The 26,018-nt window shown below is 35.9% G+C and overlaps 1 protein-coding gene and 1 non-coding gene across 4 annotated transcripts; both read right to left on the bottom strand.

Moving 5' to 3' along the window:
• Positions 1 to 17,104: 17,104 nt before the first annotated feature.
• Positions 17,105 to 20,707, bottom strand: LOC142524495 ((S)-coclaurine N-methyltransferase-like). 3 transcript variants are annotated; one of them, XM_075628512.1, is made up of 8 exons: positions 20,311 to 20,701; positions 19,675 to 19,873; positions 19,300 to 19,524; positions 18,863 to 18,962; positions 18,664 to 18,774; positions 18,497 to 18,580; positions 17,791 to 17,849; positions 17,105 to 17,499 (listed from the first exon to the last, which is right to left on the bottom strand). In XM_075628512.1, the coding sequence occupies exons 1-8, from the start codon at positions 20,615 to 20,617 to the stop codon at positions 17,307 to 17,309; spliced, it is 1,278 nt and encodes a 425-aa protein (XP_075484627.1). In that variant the 5' UTR covers positions 20,618 to 20,701; the 3' UTR covers positions 17,105 to 17,306. The 3 variants fall into 3 exon arrangements, with proteins under 3 accessions (XP_075484627.1, XP_075484628.1, XP_075484629.1); XM_075628513.1 differs by having other exon boundaries at positions 19,300 to 19,529; positions 19,770 to 19,873; positions 20,311 to 20,699; XM_075628514.1 differs by lacking the exons at positions 17,105 to 17,499; positions 17,791 to 17,849 and adding an exon at positions 17,619 to 17,712 and having other exon boundaries at positions 18,480 to 18,580; positions 20,311 to 20,707.
• Positions 20,708 to 25,613: 4,906 nt separating this feature from the next.
• Positions 25,614 to 25,720, bottom strand: LOC142525706 (small nucleolar RNA R71). Its single transcript, XR_012815156.1, has one exon. It is a non-coding gene; the product is annotated as a small nucleolar RNA R71 (small nucleolar RNA).
• Positions 25,721 to 26,018: the final 298 nt, after the last annotated feature.

Raw genomic sequence — 26,018 nt, 5'->3', positions numbered from 1 at the left:
CACGAGATATGAATAGAAATCACCATCTCAAAATTGTTCTCACAATTTCCAAAGTTTCTAACTCTCAAAATTTTAGAGAAATTCACTCGCATTATTCTTTCATTGCAGCTAAATTCAATCAATTGGCATCTCAGACACCTGTTTATCTCTCAAATGCTGTTGGAATCGATTTTGAATCTATTTTTCTACACTCTTAAGAATCAATTCGCAGATTATTCGAAAAGATCGAAGCATCTAGGCTTCGTACCTTCCTAGTTTTGGAAACCTAAGAAATCTACTCTGCTAAGATTCTATCTATCTATGAGTCTAGATCAGTCACTGATGATGGAAAATTCAGATGAAAGTGAAGGACCACAGTTTTGATCGTGGATGAAGAGTTTTTCAGAGATCTATTTCAACTCCCAACTGAAGGCCTCTCGAGTTTCTAAGAGGTTTCTGCCGCTGATATTGAAGAGATGTAGGCCACTCTATCAGCCACTTTGAAAAAGATTAAAGTGTCTGATCCTAAGAAAGAGCCGAAGCCAAAGTACTAGCAACTGGCTTATATTTTTGCTAAGAGCCTTCTAGCAAAGGAAAGTTCTTTTGCTGCCCTCACACTTGAGAAGTTTCAAGTGATGACTGATATTGTCAACGGGATTAAAATGAATTGGAAATCTATCCTCTTCTGAATCTTGAAGAATATGGTGCAGACTTCGAAGCAGTCGATAGGCTTTGCACTTCATCTGAGCAGGCTAGTTGCAAAGTCCAGCCAAAGAAGACATGCGTTGATAAGCCAGGTGCTAAGGTCAAGAAAACTGACAAGGTAAAACCAGTAGTTGCTCCCAAATCCAAAAGAAAACTGGTATTGTATACCAGTGATTCAGAGAAGACCCCTTCTCTTGTACTACTGAAGAAACTAAGGTCTTAGAAGACCGAGCCAGCTGCCACTCTATGAGCTCTTCCCGAGCTTAGACTTTTTCCATCAGAAGCTGAGCAACCTCTTCCAGCTGTTCCAATTCAGTCGATTCAGCCAGCTGCCACAAAAGGTGTAGTCATCAGAGAGGTGGTGGACACAACTGGTTCATCTTTGGACTTGCCTCATGCCCTAACTGATCCGAAGGTAGGGGTGTTCAAACTTCGGATAAAACCGAAAAAACCGAAAATCCAAACCGAAAAAACCGAACACCGAACCGAACCGAAAGCCGAATTTTGTAATTCAAATATAAATGTTAAAACCGAAGTTTATTTGGTTCGGTTTTGGATTATATATGTCAAAACCAAAAAAACCGAAATTTCATTAAATTAATAATTTTTTTTATATTTATATTATATATTTTGATATGATATTTAGTGAATGAAAAACCATTTTAAACAATTTTTAGTTGATTGTTGTTTGTTTAATTAATTTAGACGTTATATTTAAATATTTTACTAAGAAAACATATAGAAAGTTAACATATTATATTTTACAATATATTTATATTATTAATTTAAATAATTATACCAAAGCCGAAATAACCGACCGAAATAACCAAACCGTTTTGGTAGAAAACCGAACCGAACCGAAGAAAAATGGTTCGGATTATATATTTCTAAAACTGAAAACCGAAATAAAAAACCGAAAACCGAACCGAACCGACCGATGAACACCCCTATCCGAAGGTCAAGGCAAATATGCTTGAAGAATCGCGACCCAACAATGCCATTCAGACTCAAATCGACCTCATAATAGAAGCCATTAATGAGAACGCGGAGCTGAAGATCGAGCATTATGATGAATGTATCATAATGCTCGATCTTCAGAACAGTCATTATTGAAAAAAAAAATTGAAGAAGAAGAAAGTTCTACAATAGTTCATCTATTTGGAATCAGCTGTCATGAAGGATGTAAAAGCCACCACAGTCGCCCAATTCATGGAGAGAATATCATACTTCTTTGATCTTATGAGAATCAAAAGGCTGGCTGAGGTGATAGCTGAACTGAAGTTAAATTATGATTCATATGGTCCTACTACCTATGAAGACAGAGCAGTTTTTCAACAACTAGACTCTGATATCATCTCCCTTCTGATGAAAGTGAAGAATCAGGAGATGGGACAACAAAATTACACGTTCTAGTACAGGCCAGCAGTTCAGTGTCAGCTGAGGAAGAAATTGCAATTGAGTCAACCGAGGAGGACATTCCAACTGAAACAACAGAGGATCAGCTGACAAATCTAGCGGAATCCGAGTCAAGTTGTGGTCCAATCAGTTGAACTGATTTAAGAATTACTTCTTCCACTCTCCATTGATGATCAACCCTCCTCATAGGCAGCTTTGATTATCATACCAATTTTTGAACCAACAGCGTAGCCTTCTACATATACTGAAGAATATCTGACATTGAAAAATGTAGATGACCTACTGCAATCAGTTGTTGATAATATTCAAATAGGAATACAAAGATGATCAGCTGCTGATGACGTCGTTGAAACTATTGAAGATCAAGAAATGATATCAAAAACAGATGAGGAAGTTCAAACTGAAGCGGTTCAGTTACCAATTGAACAAATTATTACTCTCTAAGTCCAGGGACCATCAGTCGCACCAGTATTGCCATCAACAAACCTGATACTTCATGAGACTTTCTTTATGTCTGAAGCCACTCTTCAGTTGCTCACTTCTCAGAAAACTGCTAAGGCGTCTAGAAGCCACTCTTCAGTTACTCACTTACCAATCAATCAGTTCAAGAAGCAACAGTAGAAGTGCTAAGGCATCTTGCTGTAGTGGAATTTTCTCAGAAAAGAAAGGGGAAAGAAAAAGCTCCTACTGAAGCATTCTCCCCTGAAATGCGACTAGCAGCTGATGTCATGTTGGACACCATTCTATTTGAACTAAACAATCTTGGCTCCAATGTCTCTCATATCAAATCTACTCAAATGTTGCACTCTTTAAGTCTGGACACATTGAAAGATCATACAATGAAGAACTTGAAGAAGCTGACAAAGGATGGAGTTTTCCTTTTCGACACAGTCGAAAAGATTAAAAGAGAATCAGTTACAATTCCTACACTTCTCTCCTCCCAAGAACTACTCATCAAACAGATTGATTTTGTTCATACAAGTCTATTTAAGAAGATTGACATAATGCAAAATCAGCTGTCTGAGGTTTCTGCTCGAGTAATTTCAACATTCCTTCTCTTCACAAGAGTGGCGGGTGTTGACAAAAGGGACAAGAACTTAAGACAGAGGCAGTAGGTGCAAGCAGCAAGAAGAGAAGTGAACCAGACAACCCAACTGATAAAAGACCAGTTGAGAAAAAATCTAAGAAATAATCTAAGTGTCCTAAGTCAGTTGTTAGTCTGAAGACTGTATTTTTTAATTTGAAATGTTTGTACGAATCTGTACTTGCCTCTCTTTCAAAATAAATAAAATCATTATTCCTGATTATGTACAGATCTGTACATTATTTTATCTACAAAAATTTTTGTTATAATTTGTCAGTTCAAGAAATATAAGTTTTGTCAAACACCGAAAAGTGAGAAATTGTTTGAATATTATAAGTTTCAGAGTTTGACAAGTTAATCCGTAAGAGAACTGAAGAACCTAACTGATCGAACAAATCGAGTAATCGTAACTGAAGACTTCGTTTGAGCTGAACTAGAAAAAACTCATCAATTGAAGTATTCGTAACAGATAGGAGATCAGTTAGAACTGATAATGTCCAGCTGAACTGATCGGCTGATTAGTTAACTTCTAATCAGTTGGCCACATCATCAATTGAAGTATCAGTAGACAGACTGACAGGTTGTACCAAAGTAGAATAAATGAATCAGAACAGAACAGTCTGAATACCTCGTACTACAATCAGATAAAGTAACTAGACGACGATTCAAAGGATATTTGTCATTAAATGCATTCAATACGACCGTTGAGATCGAAAACTATATATAGCTGATCGAATCAATTGAAGAAGGCGAGTGAAACACACGAAACAATCAAGCTACAATCTTCAATCAGTTGCGATACTTTTCACAAGTATTATCTCAGCTTACAAATCGCACACTTAGCTCTACATTCATTTTATTTATTCGTAGCATTCAGGCTACCAATTAGAGCAATTCAATTAATCATTGTACAAGTGTTGATAGAATAAGCGTTTCAGTTTGACAGTGGGTAAGACCAACTGAAGTGGATTATTACAATCTGTTGTAATATATCAAAGTCTTTTAGTAAAACCTATCCTCATGATAGAAGGGGTGATGTAGAAGCATTTGAAGTCTCTAAACATCCATAAAAATTCATGTGTTCATTTCAATTATTCTTTAGTTTTACACTATATCATTCCTTCAGTTTTCAATCTATATTTCAGTCTATTTCTGTACTTTTATCAGTTGACTGATTTGTATCGACAAACAAGATTTTAGGATCAGTTCATCAAAGAACTGATTCATTATTGAAAGGGGAATAAAAAATTCAAGTGTTTATTCAACCCTCCTTCTAAACACTTGAACTCTCTTAACCGATCCTATCAGTTTTGGAGTTCGTTTAGCTTAGATGAGTTCATTTGGTATGAAGTTCAGTTAAGCTTAGATCAGTTCCATTTGGCTTGGAGTTAATTTTAGCTTAGATCAATTTTGCCTTATTTATTTGTTAACAGCAAAGCATAAAAGTTCTATCCCAACAATTTTTTCTTTTTTGGTATCCGAAAAAATTAAGCAATACGTCCAATTTTAATAAATAATAAATTCTGATAACCAATTCTGATAAACTAAGTTTCTGAAACTGATAAACTGAAATAATGATAAATTTTATAAATAATATCAATTATCTATTGTCAGTTATCTTCACCCTTCTTGTCAGATTTCTTTGCAATAGATTCAGCTTCAAAATTTTCAGATCATTTTTTGTCATCACCAGGAACAACTGCATATCTTTCCTAATGTGCACAACTGAAGTCATCTGTGCTGACATAGTGTCTAACTTGGCTGAAAGTTGAGTGTGACCTGAATAAATCTTGGAATTAAAATTTTCATGAACTACATCCATCTTCTGAGTGAGAGCATCATGAAAGCTTGATAGTTGTGATATTGAAACATAGTTCTTTCTCATGGAGTCTAGTTGGATGAATGGAGTTTACATCTTTCATAGATTCTTGAGATCCTTGACCACTTTGTCTTTGCAGTTTTCAATATCAGTATCAATCAGTTTCTGACCTGTCTTGACTTGTGACAAAAGAGCGTTTATACTAGTCAGATTTGAGAGGATGTTTTACATTGGAAGATCATCTCATATTTCCAATTATGGTGGTTCAGCAATGATATGCGCTTTGGGATAGGGAAAGATAATCAATTGGCTGCTCGGTCCAACAACATCAACTATCTCAACTGCTTCAACAACTTCAGTTTCAGTTTCCTGAATTATCATTTGGTTCGTTGCTGCAACTGGTTATATAACTATTGAAGGGTTTGGCGCCAACTGGTTCCTCACAGATGCAGACATGAAAAATGTTTCAGGAACTTCAACTGAAGGGATTTGAACTTCTACTGACTTCACCACTTCAGTTACATCTGTAATTTATTCTTCGGTTTCCATTTTTGACAAAACGGACATCTCTATCACTTCATAATGGACCTCTTCAATGGTCTGAATTATTATTTTCAAGATTTCATCAACGTTAACCAGATATACCTCTTCAACTGGTTCAGTTGAATTCTGACATTCTTGTGCTTGAGTAATTGAATGTTCAGTTTGCTCCAAAATTTGATCAGCTGAACTAGTTGAGAGTCCAACTTTGCTTGATTTTTGTTTAGTTTGATCAATATCTTTCTTCAACACTTTATCAGAAGAGTTCTTCTCGTGTTGTTCCATTTCAGGCTTTTCCTCTTGTGCAGATATTTTTTTTGTGAAGCCCTTGGTAGATTTCTTGCTCTTGTGTTCCACTGGAATGTATAATTTTTCATCACTTTCCCAGAAATTTTCTTTTCTTTGAAGACAACTCAAATCTGTGTTCAACTAAGTGAAATTTGATGTTTCATCATGACTAGTTGGGCATTGAGAATCATAGTTTTTGTTTTCAGTTCTTTATAGATTAGTGTCAGATTTTTAATTCTCATAATATCAAAGAAGTAATCCCTTATCTCTATAGCGTGAGCCATTGTTACTGCTTTAACTACTGTTGGGTGCAATAATTGTCCCTACTTGGTAGAGCGATCGAACCGTGGTGCTTGAGCTGCTGTGCGGTTTAAAAGATTTGAGTTGCACCATTACCACTAGCTAGAGCTTTTGGTAAAGTGGTAAGCACTCGGTCCTACAATTGGTATCAGAGCCAAGGTCACGGGTTTGATTCCCATTGATTGCAAGGAGTGCAATTATTGGGAGGGAGATTTTTGCGTGAAATAATTGTCCCTGCTTGGTAGAACGATCGAACCATGGTGCTTGAGCTGCTGTGCGGTTTAAAAGATTTGAGTTGCACCATTACCACTAGCTATAGCTTTTGGTAAAGCGGTAAGTACTCGGTCCTACAACAGCCTTCAAGGCAGTCATTTTAAGAGCAATGAATTTCTTCATTGTCTCTTTATTTTTCAGTTTCTTTTCAAAAGTGACTGTTCGAAATTGATACTATTCATCGTAGAATTCATTTTTGGAAATTTCATATTCATTTACCTCATCCATTCAAGAGGTCAATTTGAGTTTATACAACAGACATAGGTATGAACTTCTCTGCTTCTCCCATCTTCTCTTTGCCTTTCCCCTCTATCATTTTTGAAGTTTATTTTGAGAACACTCTAGATGTGTTATACTTAATTGGATATCTTATAACTACACCTTTGGTCGTGCTGCTTGTAGAATGGTAGGTGGAGCAACTGTTCGAAGTGTAGCAGCTATTCCTACTAGAGTTAAATTATTTGCAGGTTTAGCAGAAAATTCTTTGTCAGTTTCCTTTTTAGTAATTTCCTTGATATCAGTTTGGTCAGTTGAGTTTGATTTACCTCGGCAATTTTTCTTTCCTCTCTTTTGTATTTTCCTCAGACAGAGGTACAAACTTGCTTGGGATGGAAATTGGTTTCGTTTTTGTTGTTCTGAGCTTCTTATCAAGTGAAGGAAGTACCTTGTCAGAATCAATTTCATACGTGATTAAGTTTTTCTTGCATTTTAACTTGGGAACTAGCTGATTATCCATGTTACTGAAAGGGATCGATTTTATGGTGTTCAAATGCGCAACGGAAGTTCAAAAACTTTTCTAGGGCATAAAACCGAAATTTTAATTAAAATTTGAACACCTTTGTACTAGTGTGTAAGATATACTAAACACCTTTGTCATACATAGGGTGTTAAGAAATTATACCTATCAACCTCTTGAGGTTGATGATGGCTCCAACCAAGTTGTAAACAACTTGGCTCTTCAATGGCAAGACTTTCTACAAGCTTCCTTTGAACACTGTTTGTTCAAAAATTAGGCCCACCACTTGCTAGGAAGATCCACTCATATTTTGCACTAGAAAAATATGAGGATTTTTTTTAGAAGTGAATTGTTTCTCCAAAAATTGAAGAAAAAAAATGAGGGAGAAAATGAGGAGAAATTTCGGCCAACTTGAGTGAGAGTGGGAGAGTGAATGACTTGTCTTGGTTGTGGGAAAAGCTAATGGAAGCATGTGCATGTCATGCCAATATTTTAATCAAAACTAATCCACAACCCTTCACCTCCCAAGCATGCAAAACCTAGTGGGCTTGTAACATTTACAAAGGGCCCATGGACTTTTTTAATTTAATTGTCTCAAACATATTTGAGCTCAATTAAACTTTACTTGATTTTACTCAAGCCCACTAGTTAAATAATTATTTCCAATTGGGCTCTACAAGGCCCAATGTTACTTAATTAATTCAACACTTGAATTAATTCAATTATTTGGACTCTACTAGGCCCACTAGTGTTTAATTAATTCAATACTTGAATTAATTTAATTTAGTCCATAATAATGTTTATGAAAATCACAATTTTCAAATACATTATTTACTTGGCCAACTTTTAATTTAGGAACACATTCATAAATTAAAAGTTACATTTCTCTCATAGAAGTCATACTTCTTTTTTTCTTTACGCTTATAAACTCATTTATAAGCTGTTCAATACTTTGAACTATTTTACTTCTCAACGGGATCTAGAAAGCTAGTACTTGTGTGGCCCTCAATGTTTCATTGATACAACTAGCCGTGGGTTCACATCTCCATGTGATTCGGACTAAACATATCCTTATATGAGCATACCTCAATTGCTCCATTCTTACTTATCAACTCCTTGACAACAAGAACGTCAGAACTCAAGTCTGATAGTACCCAACCAACCATGTTAGACGCCTAGCAGCATCGCTTACATGATTCCCTAGGTATCAAATGATAGTGCCTGCAAGAACCATTCAATTATGGTTAGCGTACAGTACGGTCCCTTCAACTCATATATCCCGACCGATTCGACAACCATTGGTTTATCGAGAGTTGTCAATGAATCGATACTATGTGTCATGTCGTAGTTGCATCGATGGTGTAATCTATGAAACCCCTTTCATAATTACCACCATACTCTGATCAGAGATTTCAACCTACATACACATGAGAACACATAGGATATCCATACCCGAAGGTAAGCGGTGAATCCCCGACTACAATGCATCGACTCCTATATGTTTCGACAGAACACCCAACCTTGCCACCTGATGACCCCATGAGAGTCGGTAAACAAATCAAAGTGTAATTCTAGCACATAGAGTCTCAATGTTGTCCTGGGTCATAAGGAATAATGGTGTACAACCATAAGCTAGGACTTTTCCACTCGATAAGTGAGAACCACTTGAAAAGTCCTTTATGGAGGGGTGTTCAGTGCACTCTACCAGGAGCACCTATCTGCATGCTCGGACATCACAATGTCCCCTACCAATGAAACATGGTACTCACATCGCAGATACTAGTCTCGAACTCGAGCGGCCTATATCCTTCTTAATGGCGGCTGAATCGACTAGGAACCGTTTAGAATATACAATATTACAAATATGAGTTTCATGATACTCATCATGAAACGTCTCCTATTCGTTTTCGTAAAAAGTACTAGAATTTTTTTTTTTTTAAACCTCCCTTAGCATCGGCCGAACCACCAAAAATTACATAAAATATTTTTGACATCATTTTAAAATAAATCAACCATTTAACATTTGAAAAGTATAGCCCATACTATAACCTCTCAAAAACCACTCACAAATAAAACGTCGAATAAATATCTTTAACATAACTCAAAATCATAAATCATAACTAGTGCGGAAAACTAGCGTTGGTCCTCGGGTTATGTGCACCTTCAGTCCAGTCAGATCAACCATCAAAACCTCCATTATCATATTCATAATCAATATCACCTGCATCAATCACACCTAGTGAGTCTAAAGACTCAACACGTCATATTCTTGATAACGAATAATACGTAATAAAGTTAACATATAACAGTGAAAAATACTTGTACTTAAAATATCATTTTCATGAATATGCATAAACATAAACATTTTCGTAAACATTTTCATGATGCATAAAAACATTTTCATAAAAACGTTTTCATATAAACATACACATATCCCATAAACATATTCATATTCATATCATATTCGTGTCCATATTCATATTCATATTCATGTTCATGTTCGTGTTTGTTGAATTCAGATCGTGATTGTGACTCGTATTCTTAAACGTATTGGGCGATGGATCCATCTAAAGAAAACCACAGTACTGGGCGGCGGGGACACCAGCAACACTCTCACCGGTCAACTGGGCCTTGGCCTACGTATTAACATATTCATATTCGTATCACGTATTCGTATCCGTATCCAAGAAAACACGATCGTCGGGCTCCCACTGGGATCATAACTGTGAGAACCGAAAATATTACAATAATTAATATTGGGAAGAAATTTTATTAGCTAAGATCCTTTTATTGGAAATCCTTGTATGGGAGATTTTATTTTTGAGAATCTTGATGATCAAGTCAACAATATTCTTATGAAGGCATGCATATTTTCGAAATTGGAAGGATATATTACAAAATTTGGGGAGATATCATGCAAGGCTAAAGGAATCAATGTAAAATCAACTAGATATTTTGCCTAAACATTGTATTGCCTAAGGATGTAATGTCATGCTAGAATAAGCCTCAAGAGGGGAAGCAAATCCTCCCCTCCTTTGCACCTCAATTTCGAACCATTAGATTAGGAGGGAGGAGAACTCGATTTGGTAGATAATCAGCAGCCATGGAAGGATATTTTTGAGCCAAAAATATGAGATTTAAGCCAATTTTGTGCAAGATTTGAGCACCATATTTAACACCCTTCCCTCCAACTATAAATACTTTACCACTCCCCCTCATTCTCACACTCAAAAAAATTCGAAAACCCTTGCTGAGGCTCTCGAAATTCAGCATCCTCTCCTCAGCCGAAATCCACTCAAAGTCGTCCAAGGAAAATCGCGCTGAAGTGCCGCCGAAGTGAGGATCAAGGAGCGACCTATCTTCTAAGCCAATCATCCACGTTTTTAGCATCAAATATTCAGTAAGTGGGTTATTTTTAAACTTTAGCATCGAATTTATGCATACATGTGTTCGATTTTTACAAGAAAAATAAATAGTCGAGTACAATCTCCTTTCTACTCTTTTCGTGTAATTGTCATACGATTTCAAAGCACTGTGAGGAGTCGACTGTATACGGGAGGGAATCCCAACCACGACGTACCCTTACGCGGTGGGGGACATAACCGCTATATGGCCTCGCCCCCTTAGAGGAGTAAAAATTAGGGACTGACGTCAGTAAACCGTAGAAAGTAGATGAGTCGCAGTGCTGGGTCAAAGTTTATGCATGTGTTATGAAGTACGTATGAACTCATGATTTATGATTCGAAATTTATGCATGTTGTCTTTATTGTGCTCGATTTTCCCTCACTTGTTGAGTATTTCCAAAATACTCACCCCCCTTACAACCCTTCCCAGATAAGCCCGAAGAAGAACTCGAGGATGAGGAGTCCGAACAGTTCTGGGATGGTGAACGCTCAAGGAATTCAGTTTAAGTTATTATTAAGTAGATTTACGTTTCCGCATTCAAACTATGTTGTCTTATTTATTTTGGTCACTGTAAAGACATTGGTTATTTAATTTGAGATATGAATCTTATACTGGTTTCGGTTTAAACTGTACTACAAAAGCTTGTTGTTTTCAATTGTGTGATTGTAAACGACGCCGGTGTCAATCCCGAGTTTCGGGGCGTGACAATAACCCTCACGATATTTCCAACATGTAGTAGTCACAATCCCTTCACATCCTTCAACATGTTATCATCACTTAAAAAAAAATCATGTATATACGTATCGTTTTATTTTTGAAACCAAGCATGCAACATATCTTTTAAATGTCAAAGATTAAACCATAAAAATCCATGAACATTTATAATAAACGTTTTAACATATAAAAATCATAAAAACATAAACGTTTTAAAATAAATCTTTTAATATATTAAAAATCCGTAAACATTTAAAATAAACGTGTTAACATCTTAAAAATTCATCAACATTTAAAATTGACATAATAACATATAAAAATTCATAAACATCCATAATCATAAAAATAATTATATTAACATATAAAATAGCATTTAAGACACTGCCATGACATTTACTAATTTTTAGGTGTAAAAAGACCGTCTTACCCATGGACGTAAAATTTCATATTTTTGATTTTTTCTTAATTCCATTTACTATAACATGTCCCAAATAATTATTTAAGCTCACATGAATTTTCTCATATTTTTATTTAGCTTAAATCAAGTACTTTTAATTTATTCTTTAAATATGACGTATTAATGTGTTTTAACCCGAATTAAACCAAATCTTAATATAAAATTCCCAAATTAAAAACTTAGACTTATAATAATTATTTAAGCTTAAATCTAATTTTTCATAATTTTATTAAGTTTAAAACTATGCGTTTCAATTAACTCGTTAATTAGCGTTTCGTGCGGCGATTAAATTCCGAATAAATCCAAAACTCGTTATTTATTCTACCCTTCCAAGTCATGAGCCACACCCGTGGACCCATGGATTCGATTTTAGTTCTTTAATTTTCGTTTTTGACACCTTATCGAACACACCGAGCCATCTCCTAATTTACTCGAGCCACGCCCGAACCACCTCAAGCCAAACCCGAGCCAACCCACCTAGGCACCCTCCTGGACCATTAGAACCCATTGGACCTGACCCTAAGCTCCAAAACCGAAGCAACACATGAGCTGCAGAAACAGCCCCAAACCCGCCTAGACTACCATTGAGCAAACGAGACATACATGCTTCTAACAACTTCATCCTTAAACCGACTCGAACCGGACCCGAACCAGGCCCTAGACCTTACCCTTAGACACAAATTAAGACCTTGGTTAAGCCCCATTTTACTCAGAACCAGCGCCTAAGTTCCAAAAATCAGAAACGTGACAGCCCCTCATGTGAGGCCAACTTCTGTGCAGCTTTCGCGTTTCTGGTTCCAGCGCTCTACCCGACCATCCAGCCCATGAACCACCACCACAAGACTCAAACTAGGACCCTAAGGCACTACCATAACCACTGCCCCAGGCCCTGGAACGACCCAAGCCCCTAAAACCGAAACCACAAAATAGCTGCAGAAACACAGCCGAGAAGACCCACTTGGCAAGGGCTCTTGTTTTCTTGCTTAGCCACCTAACCAACGGACCAGCCCTTGAACCAGCCCCTCAAGCACCCTCCTAGGACCCTAAAGAGTTGACCTAGCCCAGCCCATAGCCCCCTGGCCGAGCCTTTCCTCCCTGCACAAGCAACAACACCCTGCACATGATTTCCCTTGGGCTCTCGGGTGGAGTCCTAGCTTGCTAGGACTCCTCCCCAGCCCCTGCTTTCGAGTCCTAGCATGGCTAGGACTCTTCCCTTGACTCAAACACGTCCCTAGCCAGGCCCTGGTCCCAACCGAACCAAAGCCAAGCCCTTAACTCCCAAAAACCGAACCCCTCAAGTCCATGACAGAAAAAGTGATTCCAACTTGTATTGTTCTCGTGTGCTGCAGTTTTTATTGTGTTTTAAGACCCCTAAACTTGTGTAAAACTTGCCCCTTAACATCCTAATTCATGGCAGCCCTTTCCACAACATAAAAACATGATTTTGGAGCCACAATTCAAGAGTTTAATACACATGCAAACATAGTTACGAAAATATCAAGTTGTGTGCCTTGTTTTCTTTCAAAACATGTTCAAATAAATATTATAGTATGATAGATGTTTGAAAGAAAGAAATATGGCCTGCCTTTGCGTATTTTACGCACGAATTCTCGTTGACTAATCGAAGAACGACGGCGAGACTTTGGCTACAAGTTTTCCTCAAGGCTTCCTCGATTTTCCTCCTCTAACTTTGTGGGTGTGTGCACGTGTATTTGCTGCTGGTGGGGAAGAGTTTTAAAACTCTAGGGGTGTGGGGCGTGTAGAATAGGTTATGGGGTAGGATTTAGTACTTTAAATACTTAAATTAGCTCTTCAAACAAGCTTAGGCCCATGAAAAGATAATTAGGCCCATTAATCTTAATTGGGACTTAATTAAAATAATAAAAATAATTTTGGTACAATAAGTTTGGGAATTTATTAACCGGGTTGCAAAAAAGTTCGCATTTTCGTTGAAAGACCAACACCGATAAAATTTACGTCCCGGCGTATAAAATCACCTCAAAACCCCTTATTTTCAAAAAATAATAAAAAGCATCACCCATATTTTTAAATAATTAAAAACAACTATTTAATAAAAATCATTTTCTATTTTTCAGCCATCGGTCTCCTGTTCCTCGATCGCAACTCGAATAACCTTTAAAAATATATTTTAATGCAACCATGTAGAAAAATATATTTTATACATGTAAATATGCACAACATAATTAATTAATACAATTAAAACATTTAATTAAAATACAGGAGAATTTAATAATTGCATGCATGTGGTTTTCGTGGACTTTTAAATTTTCGGGGCGTTACACATCATATGACCATCTCATATTCTTTCTACTATTTGTATATTCAAGGGCTTTATCTATGCAACTAGCATGGGTATACAGATAAAGATGTGCCAAAATAATAATTTCAAATATTATTAAAATAAAGACTGTTCATACATAGAGTTTCATTGTGAACACTCGGCTAAGACTTGGCTCGACGGGTACCTACTCTAACAGTTACAACCTTTGACTTCTTGGATATAGCCATATCTTCTCCTATTTCCTTCTTTACCTTCAACATACTTTCAAGTGAGATGGTTGAGGCTTGACTCTTTGGCTTCAAAGCCGAAATGATCTGTTCATTAAGTATCCTGAGCTTGTGGAGATTCGTTGCTTCATTAAGTGGAATGCCAGAATCTTCTAACAACTTGCTCAACTGAACAACAAAAATGAAAGATTTCTTGGTGTGCTGCACCATACTCTTCAGGGTGTTGAATAGAATGAAGGACAAGTTGATATTTTTTCTATTGACTATGACCATCATCACCTGGAATTTTTCGACTGTTAGCAAAATATCCTGCTTTAGCTATTAAACTTCTGGCCACCACATCTGCCAGTAACTGATATTCCAATTTGAGTTCTTTTTTGATATCCGAGAGTTTGACAGCTTTCCCAGACACAGAGAACTTAAGTTGCATTACCTTCAAGTCATAAATAGAAATATCGGAGAAACTTGTGATTCCTTCAGAAGGTAACTGAATCATGGTTCCAAAGAAACCCTCCTCTGACAACATTGTGTGCTCATTGATGTTCATGATAATCTTCACTTTTTCATTGACCGACCTCTTCTCGTAAACACTAAGCAACTCTGTCACGAATATATCCAGGGAAGAAGCTGAAAAAAATCTGCTGATTCTACATGAATCTAACAGATGGAAGACTCCTGAGATTATGTCGTCTTCCATGGCAGAAATCAAATCAAAATCTACCGCAATAGCGTTCAAGATATAAGCTGGTGAAGATGATGTCTTTCGAGAATATATCTAAAATTTTTAGGAAGAAAAGAGTGATTGCGATGAAAACCGGAAGACAAAAGCACAAACAGTTTGCAGAAAATGTTTTGAAGTAAGAAGAGAATGAGTTAAACTAGGGCACTTATATACGGAAACTTTTTGAATTTCTTCTGACAAGACACATGACATTATGTCATTGGAACAAAATATCTGTGAAATGGTCTCTAAGTTACGTTTGGTTTGGAGTTCACTTTATTTTAGAGCAGTTATGCCTTAATTATTTGTTAACACCAAAAATTAAAAGTTTTGTTCCAACAAATAATAATAATAATAATAATAACAACAACAACAACAAATAGTTAGATATATAAGATTAACAGTCTAGATAATAGTCTTAAAACCATGTAAAAAGTTCTCTATCGTAAAGAAATCAATTAAATTATTTATGATGTTTTTGAAATTTCATCGCACACTTGAATCAAATATCACAACTAGCTTTGCAAACACTCTATAGGTTATTCACCGCATAACATGACACAAACAACATTGGTAAGTCACTAATCAAAAGTGATGAATAAAAAATAATTATAATTCCATCCATAATTTTTACAAGATTGAAACTTATTCAGCGCAAATACTATGATTTTTTTACTCTAAACTAGTAGATGATTTTGGTTTTTGGGGAAAAAAACCACTTAACTAAAACAGTCGGATCCTATAGAAAACTCATTACTCGATCCAAACTCATCCGAGTTCAAATTCATTATCTGATTTATGCCCATTTAACCTTTCCCAAACCAAACTCATCTTGGTAAATATTCGTTCTACTCGAATCCATTGTCATCCCTTCATGTGAAGCTTCAAAAATCTTATTGCTCCTACGTAGGATTTGCGATGGCCTTGCATTGATATGTCTAAAGGATGATATAGACTGAAGGTTGGAAAATCATGTTCTTTCCATTTTCAGCCATATGAAAGCCTGAAAACACAAAGAAGAAGGTTACTAGGTGCCATGAGTTTTTTCCGTCACCGTCCCTCCGATGATAAAGTCAGATATTGAAAAATATAAGAAAAGTAATAAATTGTTGAAAGCATATATTGCAAAGACTAAAAAAATTACTTACCTTTTATACTATCGTTCTCAGATATTTTTATCTTCAAACAAATGTATGGAGATAAAAAAATATATTTAGTTATATCAAAATTAAACAAATTGAAGCAACTAATAATGTTGAATTATATTGAATAAAATAAAAAAGGATTTATTATAATTTAATCTAGATGTATCTATATAAAAAATTAATGTCATAGAGGGTATTCTGGTTACTTTATTTGAGAAAGAAGGTAAAATAGAGAGTAAAGTAAAACTAAACTGCAAGAATCGTTATTCTTCCTATATATTTAGTGACGATGGCCTATATAATATTGTGTCCATTAAATATTATAATTTTTTATAATATAAAAATATAATATAATTTCGCATTTTTGGCCAATAGTTTAATTTGGTAAAAATCTGATATATTTAAATTTGGATATCAAATTTAAAAAAATTGGAATTTAAAAAAATATATAATATGGAATTTTTAAAAAAATATATAATATGGAATTTTTAAAAATATATATATTTTATCTATGAAAACGATTGTAGTTTTTTTTAAAAGTTTATTTAGTTATCATATTTTTGAAAACTAATATAATGCACAAAATCTTCTAACCGCGCCTTCAGTCTACTCTGTTGTGTGTTGGCTGTCGAATTGGTTTTTTAAATTGATCTGCACATTTTTATTTTATTTTATTTTTAAAAATATTACCTCCATTATCTAAGAAGACACAGAATGACAATTTCAACCATAATCGAAAATTTATAATAAGGCAAAATAAATTTTAAAAATAATAAAGATTATTCTACTTAAAATATTATTATTCTAATTAAAATAAATATCATAAATCTTAAAAAATAATATATGAGATTATTTAACATAATTTCTAAATTACATTAAAAATTACTTTAAATCTATAACAAAAAATTTACTTATTATATAAAAAATTAATCTTTGTACACACAATGTGTGCAGCATAGGAATTGCTGCTGATATCAAATTAGAGCTCCAGGATGGTCCTCTGAAATGTAAAACTCAACTGAAAATATGGAACACCAAACCGCTTTCAAAGTTGAAGTTCTACATCCCTTGGCAAATTTGATTTCCAAAAATAGGCAACAATTCATGCCGATGAACAATGACCGGTATCTGCATTACACTTGAAAAGTCTTGACTAACAGGAAATTCATGCAAATTGAGGTGATTTAAAATACCTTCACTTTTTCTTGAAAAGGAAGTGTGTGACCATCCATTCTTCTCCATCATTATAGCCAAATAGTTCTGCAACCGCGATGAAAAATGTTCTCCAGTAGGCCGTCCACTTGACAACTGAATCCTTGCCATAAGTGGATTCTATTATTGGCTTTATGGAAATGGAATTTTGGTCCATTCTCTTTAACCACTCCTCGCTGCAACCAGATATTCTTTTATTAGTTTTTACATAGACAAGCCACAGATGCAACAGATTGACCCGACAAATAAAGAATGATTAAAACCATCAAGATGGCCAGTTTAACTCAGTTTCATAAGCATGCTGATTGCTCTAATGACGTAAAGTATATTGATCATTATAATCGAACAGGGTGTACCCTGCAGGACCCAAGGAAGCTGGTTTTCGAATTTTACTTGTTATTTTTCTGAAAATGAAGTTTTCGGATGCTCCTGGTGCTCATGAATTATTTTACATATTTCGAACTTACCTTGTGCGTGCATAATGCTTTCCATTCACCAGCCATTGATTAACAATAGATACATCATCCTGCATAAGAGACACCATCAAAAAGCAGTTAGTAACTCTACACTGGTTGAACTTGCAATTTCAAAACATGATGCATCATTCAGAAATCAGAAGGTTTCAGACAAGCACTTTTAAAATCAAAACAGAAAAAAAATTGTAGTTTTTTGTGATGAAAAAAGTTCTACAATCCAACACGGCAAGTGTTGCTAGCTCCATTGCAAACTGCTCCTCTGTATTTACGAATTTTATGCTGGAAAGTTGACATAAACTAATCTTCGTAGACTTTGTTCCTTCTACAGTGGACACCATAACCGCAACACATATATTTTGTATTTCTATTTAAGCTCTCTGGTGAATAGAAAAAATGCATAAATCTCTCTGTATTCTCAATAAATTGAATGCCAAAATTATCTAAACCATGGGAAATTATTTCTAAATGAGCTTAACCTTAAATGATATCTGTAATACTCAAGTCATTCACATATAGGGACCAAACATATATGTAGTAATCTTAAAGAACAGACAAATTGGTAAAGTTCATTGATTTGAATTACTTCTTAGCAAGACAAATATGATAAATCGAATAAAGATTGGTTGAAATGGCTAACATTACTCTTTGACAGTCCCCATCCATATTAACAAATTGTAATTGGTAGATCACTGATCACCTGAAAATAGAGGAGTAGGTTTGCCGAGGGCATTGTACCTCCGGTAAAGAAGTACCTAGTAATCCAATCATCCTCATTGATGTCCTGCATAGTGAATACATAAAAAAGTGTTTTACAAATTAAAATATGAAAAAAGAAATGATAATCGTATAACAGACTATCATTACCTCAAAGTGGTAAGCAAATGTTTTATGGCAAAAATAGTGGATAAACAGAAGACTGTCTGAATTCATCCACTTGGAGATCTTCTTAAGAAGATCTTGATAGTTTTTCATATGCTGTTTCAAATGGACAAAAAATTTCATTAGTGGTGCCAAGAATAGGCACATACCCGTTTCCTATTATTGAATCTTTAAGGGTAAGCACCTCAAACATTTCGATGGAAAATATTCTGTCATAGGAAGCTTCTATATCAAATGTGCTGATATCTGCAACTATTATATCGACATTCTGCAGCTGAAGCTCCCTGTGATAGAAAGTGATTGTTGTCAGACTGATCCTGATTTTTGCTTGTGAAATAACATGGACAAAAAAGATCAACGGGTTGAACATCAATCCAAGATATACTACTACACTCTGAGCTTTAAATTTTCTTTTATCTTCCATTCTCCTAATGTAAAACAAAATTTGTTTCCGTCAAGGGAAAAAAAGACTTCACACCTTTATCCAGGAATTACCTTCCCTGAGAAACCAAGAAAAGTAGCACATAAAAAAGTAACAAGACTGGGAGCACATCTGGAGATTCAGGTATTCAAAAACTAACCATAGGATCTGGAAGGTCAAAGAACGAGTATGGAAAATACCGGCATTTCTCCTCAATATATGCTTTCTGGGTAGTCGAATTGCAAATCCCTGTAACCTGGCAATTGGGATACTTTTGAGCTATGTACAAAGAAAGTGATCCCCAGCCACAGCCAACATCAAGAACAGTGAGACCATCTTTTAGTTGTGACCTCTCAGAGTATAACTCTAGCATTGCCTTCTCGGCATCCTCCAAGCTGCTTGACTTGTCTGGAAAGAAGCAGCAACTGTAGCCAGGAATACTTATCAGCTCGCAGAAGAGTATCATGAATCTCAAAAGCTTTAGCATAGAGCCCATTATAATAATAATACTTTACACTCTCAATAGGGTAAACTGAATTTGGAGACCTCGTTATTTATTAAAAAAGAAATGTTACTTTATGTTGAGCTGTCTACACTTAAATTCTCTAGACCCATACACGATGCGAACGTTATGAAAAGCGAAGTAAGTTGCAGAACATCTTTTCCTGTATTTAAGGTGCTTCCCTAGAACAAGCTTGAAGAAAGATGTCGGAACTTCATAGTGTTGATCCTTTGGCATTTCCGTCTTGATTGCTATAGGCATTTCTCTCAATGCTGAAAGAAGAGATCCATTATTTTGGAGGACATCATATATAATGAGTAAGAATTCATAAACCAAAATAGAGATAATTGATATTAGCCATATCCAGCTGAAGCCCGTATGACATGAAAACTGCACACAATGCTATATAACAATAACAATAAAAATAAAATCTTCATCCTGTGTATCATCTTGATAGGGAAAACCCAAATGTAAAAACACAACATTATAAAACTCAGAATCAGAAAGAAATTGCAAATCATGATCAAAACATTCATTAGTGGTTTCAAGCATGAAACTAGTGTTCTACTGAACACGAGTTTGTACACTCAGACGGAGTTTGTCAGACAATAAACCCATGAGCAACCAAAAAATTAATTACTTAGGTGGGAGCCAATTGGAACATCAAATTACACAATTAGATGTGAGGACACCAAGTTCAGAGATTTACAATGCGCAAACTCGAGCATGTCGGACAACTGGAGGTAAGCAGAGGTTTTGTAATGGGAGCGGAGGCGGGAGGCGAGCAGGATGCGAGTGAGTCGTCTTACGACGGGGTCCGGAAGTAAATTGCGCTCGAGGGAGGTTAGCATCAGGCGCACCGTTGCTTCATACGGTACCTTCATGAGTGAATATATAATGCCACCGTTAGCATCCGCCGTCGCCGCCATTGTCTCCTGATTCCTTGAAACGGACTGGAATTTGTGTAGGAGAAATTGATACGACTGGAATTTGTGTAGGAGAAGTTGGCACGTCATGCAATCCAGAGCTGCGACGGGTTCCGTCTTATTCTAATTTCATTTGACCCATATAGAACATGAAATTGCCGATGTCCCTTGCAATATTTAGCAAGTGGTTTCAAATTTTCTTTTAAACAAAGATAACATAATCTACTTATATTAAAGCATGCAGTTGAGCAAATTGACCAGTTTTGGTCCGGTACATGGTAACGCCCTCAACACGTGTCATGAGCCTGTTCCACCACATCACATACAAGGGACATCAGCACGTGGGATGGGCTCTTCTCACCACAACACACAGCTGCGGGTTACATGTTACAGTTTCGATTTGTTTCCTTCTTCCCTCATCATTTTCCTTTTCTTCCTTTGTTTTGAAGCCTTGGTTCTCTCCACCGCAACAAAGAAGAGCCGGCAACTAAGTGTGTCTACTCCGTTCTTTGCTTCTCGTTTTTGCTTTTCCCCTGCTTTTGTTTGGGGTTTCCGCTTTTTCCTCTCCACCGCGGCTGTGTTCTCCTCCTGCTTATGTTCGTGGTTTCGGCTTTCTTCTCTCCACCGCTTGGATTTTGTCGTTGTTCGGGGTAAGTATATTTACCGAAATTTTATTTGTTCTAGGTGTGTTGGTTTTTTTGATGAAAATTAAGGTTTAGATAAGGTTTCTCTGTTTATGTAGGCCCAACTTAAAACTTTCATAGTTGGTGGTTAGCCGGTCCTCCCAATCATATAATCCTGGATCCGTCCCCGATGGCAGCTACTTTTTCACAGAATATTATTGGGAGGCACCACAGTTGTATGTGAGGAGAAGAGCAATCAAGGCAAATTTATTAAATTTTGGAACTGGATATGGGGGCTACGAAGAAAATCAAGAAAATCACAAGGAAAGTTTCCCCAGTGGCGGAGCTCACATTATTCCTTCTTCTAAAACGTTTGTGATCTTCAATGTTTTTTCTTTGACAATTTTTTGTTTGCAGTGATATTATTTATAGGAAAAGGCCTTGTGAAGTTGATGACACAGTTGAATAAAATCTTGAAAAAATTCATTCTTCTGAAAATAGTCTCTTTACCGAATTATACTAGATGTTTAATATAATGGATTGTTTCCAGTAAGTGAAGTATCTATTTTTTCCTTCATTTGCACTCGTTCTCATATACAAGCTCATTACATGTTCTGAATCTTAATCGGCTTAGAGTACTTTGTTCTACGTGCCGAAATAAAAGAATTTGTTGGCTAAAAGGAGGAGATAAAATGGAATCAGGCTTTATATTACAATATAAAAAATTTGATCCAGTTAACGTATCATCTTACTAGGACAGCCACGTAATCATCGCGATCTGAGACAAGTTTATTCCTACTGCAGAAATATTTGGTGTCTTTTTGCTTTATTTTATATTTTGTTTTTTTAGATTTATCTGAATATATGTAATATAATTATTGCTACGAAAGCTATATAGTAGTTTTTTAAGATTTATTTGAATATATGTAATATAGTTATTGCTACCAAAGCTATATAATAGTGTATAGGTATAAATTAATCAATATTTGATTCATTTAAGTTCCTTGTTTTCCCAATTTTTTTATTTTGTTAGGCTGATTTGAAATACTAAATGTATGAATATTGTTATAACGTAAAGTAAAAAATTGATATACTAATAATACATATAGTTTTTGAAATTACATTGTTAAATAAGACTTGTACAAATATAAACACATAATTAATTATTCTATAAAAACAATATAAATACTCATATATTAAACCGTACTGAGCTGTGTATGCATGTGGACATTAAACCCTGTAAAATTTTTAGCACATTTTGTTCAATGATAGGATAGATTTAGTGGGTATTATGTTACGGTATATCTCCCGCGAGTCAAATTGTGACTTGAGTTTATTGATTCTTACGTAAAAATAATTTTATTTTAATTATATTTTAAGATTTTATTTAATTGTGCCATTTACTTATATATAAACTAATGCAAGTTGCATTGATAAAACAATCATAATCATGGACTTTTCTACTAGATAAGTGATAATTACTTAACGGACATTTTCATGCCCTTACCAATGAAACATGGCGTTTACATCACATTTTTTAGTCTCAAGCTCAAGAGACTTTTATCCTTATTTCAGGCGATTGATTAGACTAGAAACATTTTTAGAATATACGGTACACTTCCTATGAGTTTTATGATCTTACGTTGCAAGGTAGACATGATGATACCTTTGAATCGTTTACCGACTCCATGGAGGGTCATAAGGTGGTGATGTTGGATGTAGTTTAGAAATACCTAGGATCAATGCATTGTAGTTGGGGATTCACCGTTGGCCTACAGGTGAAGATATCTTATGTGATATGATGAGTTAATAGTACAAGGAGTCTCCGGCCAAAGCAAGACACGTGCTTTAAGGAAATGTGTTTTTCTAGTTACACATACCAATGCACTGTTATTACTCAAAAGAAATATCACATCGTTATCGAATTCATTTGCAACTTTCGATATATCAATGGTTGTAGATTCGATCAGGATATATGAGTTGGGACCGTACTGTACGCTAACTATAATTTAAGGTTCTTGGAGGCACTATCAACGATACCTTGGAGATCATGAGGCGATGTTACTAGACGTTCTTATCATGATCCGATAGGTGCAATCAGATATGAGTTCTGACATTCTTGATCAAGGGGTTGATGAAAAGAATAAGGATTAAGGTAAGCCCGAATAAGAATAAATGTTATTTTGAATTACAATGTAGTTGTGAACCCACGACTATCTGTATCTTAAACCATCGAGGGTCATACAAGTATTCAATTCTATTTTCCCGTTGAGATACTCAAATTCAAGGAGTTGAATTTGGCGACTGTAGTTTGATGGAGATCAAACAGATTGCTTATAAAGGAGTTTATAAGTAAATTTCAGGAATGAAAGTTGTCGAAGTTAGCTTAATTGCAAATTAAGTGAGAAGAGTGGACCTTTCTTTTTTAGTGAAGGAGTTTACAAATCTGTCAACTGCAAAAAATATATTGATAAGAAATGCACTTATATTATTCTTATACTTCATATAGATTGTTAGTCTTTTGGGCGGAATTACTCGTTTTTTGTTGTTTTTAGTGTGATTGCAGGTAGCTAGGTGCGGCCACGACATGGGCGTGAAAATGAACCAAAATGGCGCTTAGTAGAAGAGATGTGAGCCAAGCATGCGCAACTAGGACAGAAAGATCGGCGCACATGCGCATCCCAAAGCCTCGCACATGCGCGACTCATGGCGCGCAAATGCGCGAGAGATAAGAGGCGATATCCAGAGAGTAGCGCGCATATGCGCCGTTCATGGCGCGCATATGCGCGCAAGAAGAACACCGGCACCAAAAGCACCCGCGCATATGCGCGAGTCTGTGTCGCGCATATGCGCGCGGCGCAAAGTTCAGAAATAAATAGGCTTCGGCGTGTTCTGTTTAGGGGATCCGAAATATTTTTAGCATAGCCGTCACACCACTCGAGAGAAAGGAGAAAAAGTGAGAGCGCACGGATCACGGGACGCAAAGAACGGAGATAGAAGACGGTGAATCCGGACACAGAGAAGCACTTTCATCTCTCGCCAACACGTTCTTAATTTGGTTTCTTACTTTTACGTTTTTAATGATTACAAACAGGTTTTGTGGTGATTTAAATTCGAGCATGAACTAATTTTATTTTCTAGAGATTGATGTAGTCGTGGTTGAACCTATGTGAACGACGATTTGAATTTTCATTGAATTATTTCATCGTGTTTATTTGTGATTTCTTGTTTTTAATGCTTTTGAATTACTGGCCATAATTCGATTGATTACATAATTGAAATCTAACACTCGACAGAGGGGATTGAAATTAGGACAGAAGAAATCACATCGTTAGATATTTATAACGTGCAAAAGACCTATAACTCTGACGAATCCATAAAAGAACCTTGTTTACTTTTATTACGTGTTACGTGATTTTGAATAGACATATTAAAATCAGTAATAGGTAGTACATTTCTATTTAACACTCGACAGAGGGAATAGAAAATATTGTGAGTTCTTGGTTAATAAACATGGTGACAATTTAATTAAATGTTAGTCAATGTTAATTTAGCATAGGGGAGACTCGACGAAATCATATCTCTAGATTTATTTCCTCAGTGAATTTTCTGCTGCGTGCTAGAATTACAGGAATTGTTATTTTATTTGAATTGATTTTAAACCAACTATTTGATTCGTTTAAATAAAGTTGAGCTATGTCAATTGTGGTAATTAATATACAGTTTTAAATATTTACTCTTCGTGGGATCGATATCTGTACTCTAACCAGTACTAAAACTTGACACCGTATACTTGCGGTAGTGAAAATACTCAACAAGTTTTTGGCGCCGTTGCCGGGGAGTAAACTATTTAATTGCATATTGATATCATTACTAATTAGTCTTTACTTTAATTTAGACTTTATTTTATTTTATTTTATTTACTTTGTTAATCTATAATCTTTTTGTTTTTGCAGTGCATGCGAAGATTTCAAAATCCCGACTTGCTAATTTTTGATCCGGAAATCGAAAGAACTGCCAGGAGATTAAGGAAAGCAAGGAGAGACGAAATTAAAGCGATGGCTGAAAACAGAGATAATCAGAATGAGCTCCCAAGAGAGGTGCCAATCCGGGAACATTTTCGCCCAGTCATAAACGCTCATTACTCTGGAATAGCTCGTGGAACTATTGCTGCTAATAATTTCAAGCTAAAGCCCGCACTCATCAACATGGTTCAACAGAACCAATTTGGAGGAGCAGCCACCGCAGATCCCCATCTTCACCTCAGAATTTTTCTGGAGATCACGGATACGGTAAAAATTAACGGTGTTTCTGACGAAATTATTCGATTGCGCCTGTTTCCGTTTTCTCTCAGGGATCATGCTAGGAGCTGGCTCCAATCTCTACCGCTGGGAAGTGTCACTACTTGGGCAAATTTGGTTACGAAGTTCCTGTAAAAATATTTCCCTCCTGCTAAATCTGCTCAGCTGAAAATAGATATCACCAACTTCAGGCAGAGAGAATTTGAAGTATTGTATGAGGCATGGGAGCGATACAAAGAATTACTCAGGAAGTGCCCGAATCATGGCTATGCAGATTGAGTTATTTTACAATGGTTTAGATGGGCCAGCCAGAGGGAATGTGGATGCAGCCGCCGGAGGTACTATTTTTTCTAAAACACCTGATGAGGCCTATGATTTGCTTGAACAGATGACCATCAACAGTTATCAGTGGCCAAGTGAAAGATCTGGATCAAGGAAACCTGCTGGAGTGTATGCTGTAGACCCAATCACATCACTTACTGCACAGGTTTCGGCATTGACCGCACAGATTGCAGCTATGAACAAGCCAGGCCAATCTACGTCTGATGTAGCATTGGTGACTGCTGA

The sequence above is a fragment of the Primulina tabacum genome, chromosome 14 (genome assembly GCF_025594145.1).
Source record: "Primulina tabacum isolate GXHZ01 chromosome 14, ASM2559414v2, whole genome shotgun sequence".
Lineage (NCBI taxonomy): Eukaryota > Viridiplantae > Streptophyta > Magnoliopsida > Lamiales > Gesneriaceae > Primulina > Primulina tabacum.
This window is presented reverse-complemented; position numbering and strand designations above follow the sequence as displayed.